Raw genomic sequence first — 12532 nt, 5'->3', positions numbered from 1 at the left:
AACTCTGTGAAACCCTGTCAATCAATCAACCAATAAATGGGTTGGGGATGCAGCTCAGTGGTAAAGTGACCCTGGGTTCAATTCTTTTTCTTTTTTTGGTGGTGCTGGCGATCTCCTGGGCTTAATTCTTAAAAAAAAAAAAAAAAAAAAAAGACTGAGCAAATAAAACATCAAAAGATTAATAGTATTTGACTAGGAAATCATCAGGCTACCTCAATACTTCTTCCCCCAATTATCACAAACTTTTAAAGCCAGTAGTACTTATTGTCTTAATAAATTTTTGAGATGACCATCCCTTAACTTAAAAATGTGTTCATTCTCATTTAATTATTATTAGTTTAATCTTTATTTATTTTATTAGTATCTTTTTCTAAATAAATACATTTGACTTCAGTGTTCAGAACATGACAGAAACTTCTTACTTAGGCAAATACTCAAAAAAGAGTTTCAACATGTGCAACACCTTTTTAGAAAAGTCTCATATTCACAACAGTAATTGATATGTAACCAAGTTCCTTCATTAACTTCCTTTCTCTTGTTGACAAAAGCTTTCCCATATAACTATTTGCTGTCATTTTCTAAGGATTGACATCTCTCACCAAAGACCATGATTAACTCCAATTACTTTTATCTGTAGCATGGCTACAGAAATTCTGCCAGATGACGATAACAGTAGCTACCATTACTATTTTATTATGTGGCAGATGTAAAGCAAGCATTTTCTGTGTGCTGCTCTCGTTTAATCCCTACAGTAATCCTGACACGGATATTAATATTTTCCCCATTGTACAGATGGGGACAATGCCAGTCCAAGAGAATTAATAATCTGTTCAAGGATACGGGACAAAGTCAAAGGAAAGGGATTTGAAATACAGATTAAAATATGGATGGATCCTGAAATTCGGCCTTTCATCTTGAAACAGAAAAAATAAAAATTACTACAAAATCTCTTTGAGGCACATACAGACTCACATCTAGAACAGACTAGAAACTGATAGCAGTATAACCTCCTGAACTAAATCTCACAGGCCTGCAGGTATAAACTGTCAAAATCTCATTGGAGGGATTCTTAGAAGGTATAACTGGGTATTGCTAAAAAATTCCCATAATGGAGGAAGACCATCTAGCTCATTCCAAATTTATTGTAATAAGAGATCTCTATATTTAGTATTTGAATTTTCCCAGATTTTATTTGAATATGGTCCATTAGCCCATTCACAAAGGACATGTGTATCTGAGTGGATGTTTTCCAGCTAAAATAATTAATGGCATTTTCCCAAATATGTTAAATTGCAACCTAGGACATTTAAGAGATGAGGTAGAAACAGTAATGTAAACTGATAAACAGAAAAGATGGTATTAAAAAAAAGTAACATTATTTTCATTATATTTTCTCACAGTTTCAATAAGATCCTTCTATTAAGACACATTTTGATTTAAGGACATTTTGATCCCTTTAATGAGATCCTTTTTAGGATCCTTTAAATGAAGAGCAAAGTTTAGATATTAAACTGAATAACAGTTATTCAATTTGAACAACTTCCTTAGTTATTCCTAACACCAAATAAGAATACATGAACTACTTTTTGGGTCTCCAAATGGCACCTTGTATTGTCTAGCTGCAAATTTTTGATCTGTAAACCTTCATTTTTAAATGCTTTTCAACTTTTTCTTTTATAAAAGACAAGCATTGATAATTAAATTTAATGTCCACATTCCACATGGACACTGCAATACATAAATACAAATATACAATATAAAAAAGAAAAACAAAAACTAGAAGCCCAGAAATTATCAATAAATGTTCAGTTTCCCTATTTGGATTCTGGGTCTAGTGAGAATTACTTAATGGCCAGGGCGACGGAGTCCCCACTACTGTTCTACTTCCTCATCTACCACTTTGAATAAACAAGTGTGGATAAATTTAAACTCTCCAAACTGCAACTGCCTAATTTGTAAAACTGTGATTCCACCTTTGTTGTATCATAACAGTGCTCCATCAGAAAATTCCTTCAAGTTCTTTTCAGGCTTAACGACATGTAACGCTAAGGTATTACCTCTACCTATTATTTTAATTCTTTTATAATCTTGCATTCTGTCTCTGCTCCTTGATGTTAGCATTAATTTTAACTTTCCTTTTTCCTTTTCCCCCATTTAATATTAACAAGTGCTTGAGATTTTCACTTTGTACTAAGACTGTCTAATGATTTAAAAAAAAAAAAGAGCTTTTCCTTTTTAAGCATTCTATATGCATGAGTCCCAAATTCAAGTGCCTTGCAAGTAACACATATATGAACTGGCTACTGAGACAACATGAAGAAAGAGGCATCTGGAGACTTAGAAAAGTACCCACATTTGCCTGAATACATTTAAATTAAAAAAAAAAAAAAGTTTAAAAAAAATTTGATTTGGACAGTTTACAATTCATTCTACATGGTCACTACAAAAGACTTTCAGCCAATAAACATAAAAGCCCATTTTTAAATACTATGTTTCATTTTTCCCATCCAATTTATGACTTCCCCTCACCTCAGTGAATATATCCATTAGATAAAAATAACCTTCCTGATTATAGAAATCATTGCTACATGGACATTATCTACCTTGAACCTTTCAGAAAAAAGTATAAATAATCACTCTGGGGTAATTATTATCAAGCATGTGAAGGCACTTAGAAATGGGTTGTTATTTACTGAAAACAAACAGCAAAGCTTTTTTCTGTATTCTGACTTTCTAAACTCATGTTTCCCAATCTCTGTTGCCATGCTTACCCTCTCACCCCTACCCCTCCATGGCCTTGCACAAGCTAGGTAAGTGTTCTACCACTGAGCTATACCCCTAGTTCCCCCCAGATGGTGACTTGCTGAATTCCCAGACTGGCCTCCAATTCTTAGGTTCAAGTGATCCTCCGTCTCCTCAGGGCTGGGACTACAGATGCATGCAACTAACTGCACCTGACAGCTCTTGAAAAACAAAAACCATGGGTTGTTCTCCTCTGGAGATTGATACTTCACCCAAAAGACAAATCCTTCTTTTGGCAGGCAATATATTCAGTCTATATTGTGTTTTCACATTGAATCTTTTTTGTTTTACTTTTATACTGTCACTTATATAATGGACATGTTCATTATTTAAATACAATTTTTTAAAAATTTTTTAGTTGTAGTTGGACACAATATCTTCATTTATTTTTATGTGGTGGTGAGGATCGAACCCAGGGCCTCGCACGTGCTAGGCGAGCACTCTAGCTCTGAGCCACAATTCCAGCCCTAAATACAAAATTATAAACATAATTTTAAAAATACATAATACCACTTAGAAATTATGCTATGGTCCCTAGGGGGATATGATACCCTCCTTCTATAAAAAACATATTTTTTACTGTATGAAAATATGTTCACTAAAGTAAAATAAGCCTTGAGGTAAAATTTTTTTTTAGTATGGGGGATTGAACCTAGAGGTGTTTCACCGCTGAGCTACATCCTCAGCCCTTTTTTTAAATTTTTTCTATTTTGAGAGAGCCAAGTTGCTAAAGGTAACCTTGAACCTGCAATCCTCCTACCTTAGTCTACCAAGTTGCTGGAATTAGCAGGCATGTGCTACACCCCCAGTGAGGTAAACTTTTGAAAGGACCAATATATGAAATGTGTTAGAGGTGCCCAAATGTCATGATTATAAACCTTAAAATAATCACATTAAATAAATTAACACTTCTGAAAACATATACTATGAAAAATTGGAAATTCACTGCTGAAAATAAAACTTATTTGGATGAAAAAGAATAAGACACTGTTGACTTTGGGCTATAACCTTACAAGTTGGAACACATTACCAGGACTTCCTGCTTCCATTTCTGACATGGCCTCTAGGCTTGTTAGGTCTTTATGAAACAGTCTTCTTACAGTTCTGCAGCCTCTTCCATCTTGCCACCTGTAACCATCTTCACTTTCTTGAAAGGCATCTTTCCTTGGTCTGCTTATGATAGGAATTCTAGGTCCAGGTTTAAACTCTCTCCAATTGTCTGAATTACCAGTAAGTTCATCAGATAGCCACCTCTTATTCTGATCTTTGTGGTTGTCATTCATCCAAGTGGGCTGACTGTAAATTGGGTTTTTAAATGCATATGGATTGCTGGAAACAGCGTATGATCCTTTTCTCGCGGTATTCCCATAGTTCCCAGGAGTTAGCTTTTTTTTCGGAAGGCCTTTTTCCATTTCACTGCTATGGCCTTTAGCATAATCATCCATTATTAAATAATCTTGTTGGGGGTGACCCCTTCTGAAATCATCATCATCAACAGGTCCTCGATCTTTACTGCGCTTCACAATATAAGGTTTTGCTGCATCTCCCATGGTCTTTGACTTCAATTTTCTTTCTTTGCACCTGAAAGAAGGCATTTCGGGAAAACAATTAAATACAACAAGATATGATACCAAGTACACAAAATGCCATATCATATTGATGCCCAAAAGTGTGTAAGAAACCTTTCCTTTTTTTCTTTTAATTAAATTTCTATCACATTCCTAATAATCAGTGCATTGCACTAGAAGTTAGGAGACATAGTCCTACAATCATGGGATTCGTACCTAGTATTTTTTGTGAAGACTAAATCTGTGAATAAGAAAAGCTCCTCTTATCCGGAAAACTATTATAGTAAAACGTTATATCACATTGGTAAGCTTTACTTATATACAAAAGCGCCTCTCTTCAAAGAAAACTTCAAAAGCAAACCTCATCCCAAGCCAATACTGCTACAGAACTCCTGAAAGTCTATTTTTTTAAGTTGGCAATTACTTTAAAGTGTTACACAAAGTAACCAAAACTTTATGTAAACAGACTACATTTCCTCTCAACTCCACTCTAGTTGCTTCATCACATTTCAGAACAGACCGGCTTTGATCTCTCGGGCTACAAGAGGGGCTGGGCTCCGGACTAATGAAAGGGACTGGGTTTCTGACCAAAGGACAACTCCAGAGAACCGTCCTATTTCTCATTCTTCAATACTAAACAAGTTTGGTTTTGTCACTAACAGCAATTCTCTAAAGAATGCCACACCTTTTCGATTCTTGTCTTGACTGCCCCACCCCGGTCTGCCTCAGTTTCCACCCCTGACCGTCCGAGATGAAAAAGTAGGAGGCGTACCCGCAGTCCCGGCCACGAAGCCACCGTGGGGACCAGGAAGCAGGAAGTGACCCGCCACTTCGATGGGATTCCGGGGTCCCCCCAGCCGCCAGGGGGCCGGGGCCGAGTGTCTCGACCCAAATCCCTTCTCCCACCCTCGCAGAGTCTGACACAAAGTGAAAAGGCGGACTCGAACCCGAGACCTCAGTTCTAGCCGGCCTGGAGGATCCCTAGACACCGAAACTGGACTAGGAGGCCGCCTCAGGATGGAGCCAACGTACCTATGGGGCCAGGCCCGACCTCTACTTTGGAGACTAAGGAACCCACGGGAGACCCAGCCAGGGGGCGAGTCTAGGAGGGACACAGGGAGAAGGCGCCCCAGAGCACTCACCACCTCCGCCGCGGTCCCCCGCCTCTTCCTGTCCCGGCTGGGCTCCCTCTCCGAGTTTTCCTTCGGTCCCACTTCCGGCGCTCAGCGCTGTCTCATTGTGCGCGATTGGGGGCCGGCTGTGCCCCCGCCCCGGCGCTCCGCCGCGCACGCCGGAAACGCGCGCCGCGCCCGGAGGGCCGCCCTCCGCCCCGCCCGCCGTCGCCCCGCTGCCGGGCCGCCCACCGTCGCCACAGCGCTCTGCCCCCGGGTATGGGTTGTCAAGGCCCAGCCCGGTTACGCCCCTCGGTGCCCGCGGGTGGTTCGCCCTCTACCCCGGCGCGCGGGCAGGGCCTTCTCCGGTGAGCAGTGCCCGGGGCTCCCCGGGTTCCCCTCTTGATTGTGGGCGCTAAAAGCTCGGGGTAGGGTGGGGGAAGCAAGGGGAGCCCAGTCTCCTGCGATCTGAGGGGAGTCGGCACTGGGGGACTCAGCTTTGCCCCTGGATGCTACTCAGTGGCTTCTGGGGGAAATTGAGCCAGCTTCTTTCTATTCCTGTTTTCCTGATAATTCAGAGTGACTTAACGTTTCCGTGAGGTCTTAATTGCCGACCTGGTAGAAAGGTCAGTTTAAGCATCTAATGTTCACCCACAGTTTAATGTGCCCCAGGGGAATGCTCTGCTCTTTCCTAAGGTTGTGACCCTAAGAGAAGATAAGAACAAAGTGAATTTTGACGAACTTGGCAGGAGAGTATGGCCAAAGCACGACCATATGTGGACATTTAAAAAGAAAGATAGCCGGGAATGGTTTACTTTTAAGAAAAGTCATTTTTAGAGAGTGAAAGTGATCAAGTTATATCTATGTATGAATATTCCACAGTGAAACCCACTATTCTGTACAATTATACACCTATTAAAAGTCGTTTTGAAAAGTATGTGTGATGGGAAAGGATGATCAGAGAGGGTCAAATTCAAACTATTTTTTTTTTTTTGATACTGGTTGAACCCAGGGACGCATACCACTGTTGAGCTACATACCCAGCAATTTTTTTTTTTTTGACCCAATTCTGCTAAATGGCCCAGCCAGCGATCCTCCTGCTTTGGCCTCCTGAACGGCTGTGATTCACAGGCCTCTGCCTCAGGGTTAGTTCAAATTCAGATTTTTGAACTGAAGAATGTACACCTTGAACTAGCAAACAACTAAGGGTTGCCTCCCCCCCCCAAAAAAAAAAAAAAATTGGTATTATCCTCCTTGCTACCTGGGATGTTCTGAGTGTTTAAAAAAAAATCAAAATTAATAGAATTAGGGAGTGCTGGGAAAATAGGACAGCTTATTTGTCCATTTTTCTAGAGCTTTTAAATTTAAACCCATGAGATTCTGTTGAGGCAAGAGTCTAAATCAGTAAAATATTGGTTATTGCCAGACATCTTTGAGAGCTTTACAAATATTAACTCATTTAATCATCCTCACAACAACTGCATTAAGAAAATATCATTATTCCCACTTTAAAGATGGGGAAACTGCTGAGTGGGGTGGGGCATGCCTGTAATCCCAGAAACATTGGAGGCTGAGGCAAGAGGATCAAATTGGAGGCCAGCCTCAACAATTTAGCAAGACCTGTCAAAAAGGGCAGAGGATATAGTTGGGGTAGAGTGTGAAGGATATGAAATATAACCGTCAAGGAGAAAGGAGGACAGTTTGTTTGGGGGATGATCTCTGAGCTCTGGACATTCATTCACCCTTTCCCAGCAACAAATTATTCAAATCTTATTTTTTGGAGGGGGGTGGATACTAGGGATTGAACTCGGGGGCATTCGATCACTGAGCCACATCTTCAGCCCTATTTTGTGTATTATTTAGAGACATGATCTAACTGAGTTGCTTAAGGTCTAGCTAAATTGTTGAGCTGACTTTGAACCTGTGATCCTCCTATCTCATCCTCCCAAGCTGCTGGGATTACAGACCTATGCCACCTTGGCTTTCAAATCTCATTTTTATGAATCAAAACTTACTCAAATCCTGTAAAAAAAAAATTAGACCCCTCCTATAATCATTTGCCATTTTTTCTTCTGAAAAAAATGTGCCATTCTGTTGCTTAATAAAGAAAGCTTGCTTTCCATTGAGATCTGGTCTCTGATTATTTTTGCTTTCCTCTGTATAAATAATAAGTAAAGATGGGGAAATTAGCACTTAATGGTGAATGAAGTAAATAGCACAACTGGAATCCAAACTCAGATTATCCTGAGATGTCTGTTCTTAACTAGGTGACTATACTATGGTGATTTTAGGCACATTCCTACAACTTTGCTGTAATTCTTTATTTAGATGTTTTGGGACTGCATGGTGGCACACACTTGTAATCCCAGCAGCTCAGGAGGCTGAGGCTGGAGGATGACAAGTTCAAAGCCAGCATCAGCAAAAGCGAGGCAGTAAACAATTCAATGAGACCCTGTCTCTAAATAAAATACAAAATAGGGCTGGGGATACAGCTCATTGATTGAATGCCCCTGAGTTTAATCCCTAGTACCAAAAAACAAAACAAATCAACCCCCCCCCCCCAAAAAAAATGTTTTGGTTTTGAAAATTCATGGGAATAAAACTAATAATCTTTTTGACCAGCAGGCAGTAGCATTTAGCATAGAGTAGGAAGGGAGTGTGGGCGATACATGATTGTATTTATTATGGGAAAATAGCATTACCAGTCAGGTTAGTACTTCCTATTTGAAAGAATTGGTTTAGGTAAGTCCATCTTGATTTCTGAACTCTAGGGAACCAAAATAGCAAACATCTTTTTAAGGATTTAGAATAGTTCATATTTGCATTTTCTTCAATGCTTTGTCCAAAGTGTAACTTCTCATATTATAAATTAGCTGACTTTAAGATTCATCTTGAGGATATAATACTAATTGAAACACTGGCAGTAGAGTTACTTTCTTGTGACCTTTTATACTGTAAGAGTAATTTAAATTGGTCAGTGGAAATCCTTAAATCTAGTTGAAAAGTTTGGAATTTTCTTTGATGTCATTGAAAGGAGGATTGAGTTTCTCAGAATGATAGCTTTTTGTTCTACAAATATTTTCAACAATTTATAGTAGAAATGTGGGGACAGAGGTTGTTCTCTGGTTGGGAGGTAGCGATACTGTTGTTACCAAAAGCATGATCATTATCCCCAATGCCAGTTCAATAAAAAGGACACAGTTTTGAGAAAAAGGAAAACATTTTGATTGCTTTGCAAGCAAAGGAGAAATATCAGGACTCCTGTCCCAGAGGCTGTGGTTCTGCCCATCTAGGGGAACAGGGATTTTTAAAGAACTGAATCAAAGGCTACTTTCCATGTGTAATTCACTTGTTAATTTGAGAGAGAGTCATTTCTTGTATTTTTTGGTGCCATCGGCAAGTCTGAATTACTTTGTTCCAGTGGTGGGTGTGTGCTCAAGGACAGATAACTGCAGAAGTGGAAGAAAGATAATCCTGTCCCATCCTGTGCCCCTCCCTGCCTTCCCAAGATTAGGGTTGGGAAGAGATTAGGGAGGAGAAGTGACTGAGAAAGGGGAAGAAACATGTTCCTTTTAAAAATAAGTTGCAATCATGAAATGGTGCAACCACTTAGGAAAATAAGCTAACAGTTTTTTGTTTTTTTTTTTAAAGATTAAATATTTACCTATCATGGGAAAAAAAAAAAAAGTTGCAGTGGCAGAGCATAAAATGAACCACTGTTACATTTCCTTATTTTGTATTTTATTTAGTGATAGGATCTCACTGAAATGCTTAGCACCTCGCCATTGCTGATGCTAGCTTCTTTGAACTCATGATCCTCCTGTCTGGCCTCCTGAGATGCTGGGATTATAGGCCTGTGCCACCTTGCCTGGCCCTTACTGTTACTTTCTACAATTCCCTTTTTATGGCAGTGACATCTCTGAGCTACTTTCTGTGTGAATTTGGGGGAAGTGACCTGAAGTTCTTGTTCTCTATCAGGTGGGACAGTTAAGTGTATATATTCAGCATCAGGGCAGACCAGAGGTCCATGGTGGCAGTTGGTAAGTGACTGGACAAAGTTTACATAGGACAAGGATCATGCTAGGACAATAATAAAGACTTCAAAGTATTATGTTTGGGTGAGCAATTAACACAAAAACAATTAGTATTTCTGCCAGTCTCTGAAAACCATAAACAAGTAACTCATAATCATGTCAATGAAAAACAGATCAAGTTTATCTATGTAGAAGGTTAAGAAGATTTGTAGGTCTATGAGATCAGGCTCAAATTGACTCAGGATATACTTGTGACTTTTGAGTCTTTCGTGATCATTATTATTAGGCATTCCCACACAAGAACCCTTCCTTTATAGCTTCCAGCTTTACTTACTTTTGGTAGCGTTGACAGAAGTGTACATCTTAAGTTACATTAAAAAAATTATCTTTCCATTTATGCATTTAGGAACCAGGGATTAAACCCAGAGGCTCTTAACTATTGAGACATATCTCCAGCCCTTTATTTTTTATTTTGAGGCAGGGTCTCACTAAGTTGCCTAGGGCCTTGCCAAATTGCTGAGGCTAGCTTTGAAATTATGATCCTCCTGTCTCAGCCTCCCAAGCTGCTAGGATTACAGGCATGTGGCACCATGCCTGGCTGTCTTTCTTTTTAAATGTCCACATATAGTCATACTTCAGTCATACTCTCCTGCCAGGTGTTTAAGACCAAGTTGGTCAAAATTCACTTTGTTCATATCTTCTCTTAGAGTCAGTGATCTCAGGATTCCTTAGCAATCATTCTTGGGGACATAGTATGAGAAGTCTCTTTCCTCTTTTAGCCTTCCTGTACCAATTGTGTTATCTGCTAGGATGGGTCAAAGTCTTGCTGACTGTATCAGGATATTTCCCTCTTCAATGACCCTGTTCTTTGCAGAATGTGCACTGATTGGCTGGCTTCCTGTTCTCTAGTATCTCCTTGATCCCCCTGATGAGGAGGCTGGGTGACTCCTTGAAGTTGCAGGGTCCTTAGAGGGGTTCTGTCATTCTCTGGCTCCTTGCTGATTTGAGAGAGCAAGGGCCAGAAAATTGGCTGCTTTTTCCTTGGCCCTTTTACTTCCTTGACTTGGGTCTCCCAACTTTTTGGTTTTGAACATCCAGCAGGCCAGTTTCACCAGTATTAAAAGTGGAAAATATGGGTTATACTTTTACAGTCACCCTATCATTTAATTGAGGTATTAGTACTGAAAAGCAGCATTGCAATCTGTCTGTTCTTTAGGTGATAACTTATTGTCTTAAATTCATTACGGTTGTTCTGTTCGAAGTAGAACTTCTGTAAAATATTAATAGGCAATAGTTATATACTTTTATAAGGAAAATACAAAATGAACACTAGACTATCTTTGGTATCCTATAGCTTCTAGAAAGATCCATATATCTATCAACTCAATTACATACAAGTTTTGTTTTTTTCTTAACTCTTTTACAAGCCTAAATCACTTTTACAGTTTGCCCAAACTTTTACTTAAGTATCACATCCCTTGTTTATTTTGAGATCATAGTAATCTTTACAACAACAACAAAATAAGTCTTTTGAACACAACTTTAAGCTTAATTTTAGCTTACTTTGGAACTCTTCTAACATGGAGAAGGACAAGAGCCAAGCCTTAACTTAGGTGAGGCTGGACTCTTGACAAAGTGTTTATTCCTGAAGCTGATCTGATCTTTGCCTTTCTTTTTTAAAAAAGTATCATTTTACAAAGTTCTCATGAATTGTTTCCTGAGTCTGTCTGAATAGCAGTTAGCATAATACAACATCACATCTGAAACATGAATCAAAGAAAAAAGGCTAAGAGAGTTCTTAACTTTCTTTTTGTGGAAAAAGTGACAAAATGTTTTCATGTTCCACATTGTCAACCTTTGAACAAATCAGGCTCTCCTTATTATCTTCCAAAAGTACATTTAAATTTCCATCCCAGTGTAAAGAGTACCACAAAATTTTATATGTAATTTATTGACAATGGGTTACTTTTATCCAGTTACAAAACATTAACTGACATAAGTAAATACCAACCAAATTTGTTATTTCTATATAAACCTGAGGGTGATTATTGCTACAGATAATTTTAGTTTAGAGAACACCAACCTGGTAAATTGCTCTTCTAAGCTTACATTTAGATGGCTTATATATTTGAAGAACATAAACTCATTTACTATTCAAAGAAGCTAGTAATGGTTAGCATTACAATTGCATAGATGTCCCTATATTAACTAAGTTTAACTTAAAAGTAAAATTTAGAGTCCACATTGTATATGGTAACAATAATCATGAGTCTTCATACTAGCAAAAATCAAAGAATAGCCTTAAGTCTCATATATTTAGGAAACTATTAATAATCAGGAATAGGCTTAGTCAAAGCAAATAGATATAAGCCAGGTCTTCAAATGGCATTGTGGCCCTTCTATGTCAGATACAAAGTATAAAAGAACATTTATTAGTTACCTTGCTAGTAAACCTACATAAACTTTCATTTTATGAACTTACGTAACACTTAGACCAGGCTCAGGCAAACACAATTCTCAGATGTATACTTATCTCTGGTAACATGTATTCAGGGTGTCAACTATATTGTAGTAACCTAAAATAGAAGTTGCTTATTTAACTAGTTATGAAGTAATCATTTAAAAGACTTTAAAAGAGCAGATAAATGTTCTAGACTTTGCTTCATATCATTGCATTAAAATTTGAATAACTTTGACTATGCTAATTACAGCCAATTTAATCACACAAACTTTTTCAGATGTACCTTCACAAACCTTCTGCAACTTATTTAGCCATTCTACACTTGTTTACATCCTTAGTTTTGTCCTCTCTTTCATCTTGGTCATTAGCGCAAGAATATTACTTTATCAGATAAAATACTTCATCATCCAGAAATTTCTTTTACCTTCTAAGACTAAAATATATTTCCATACCTATAACTTTCTTACATTTCTTTTCTAGTTTCAGACCCTCTCTTAAATTCATATTTTGAAATAATCTTTATGAATATTATATGTGCATGTAATTACTCAACAA

General features: G+C 38.4%; 1 protein-coding gene across 9 annotated transcripts in view; it reads right to left on the bottom strand.

Moving 5' to 3' along the window:
* Nucleotides 1-5663, bottom strand: part of Tut7 (terminal uridylyl transferase 7) — a 59336-nt gene extending 53673 nt beyond the window's left edge. For 7 of the 9 annotated variants that reach the window (XR_009225065.1, XR_009225067.1, XR_009225066.1 and 4 more), the window contains exons 1-2: nucleotides 5513-5663; nucleotides 3833-4383 (exon numbers count right to left, since the gene is read on the bottom strand). Coding sequence is in view for 6 of the 9 variants with exons in the window: in XM_058573100.1 (XP_058429083.1) it covers nucleotides 3833-4352 (520 nt within the window). In the remaining 3 variants the exon portion in view is untranslated. Of the gene's footprint in view, nucleotides 1-3832; nucleotides 4384-5142; nucleotides 5353-5402 lie in introns of those variants that run through there. The other 2 variants (XM_046425918.2, XM_046425919.2) reach the window with 2 other exon arrangements.
* Nucleotides 5664-12532: the final 6869 nt, after the last annotated feature.

Source organism: Marmota monax, unplaced genomic scaffold (genome assembly GCF_021218885.2).
Source record: "Marmota monax isolate L192 unplaced genomic scaffold, Marmota_monax_Labrador192_F-V1.1 WCK01_AAM20220418_F8-fsc00265, whole genome shotgun sequence".
In the NCBI taxonomy this organism is placed as follows: Eukaryota; Metazoa; Chordata; class Mammalia; order Rodentia; family Sciuridae; genus Marmota; species Marmota monax.
The sequence above is the reverse complement of the archived record's forward strand: the minus strand, read 5'-3'. Positions and strand labels throughout refer to the sequence as shown.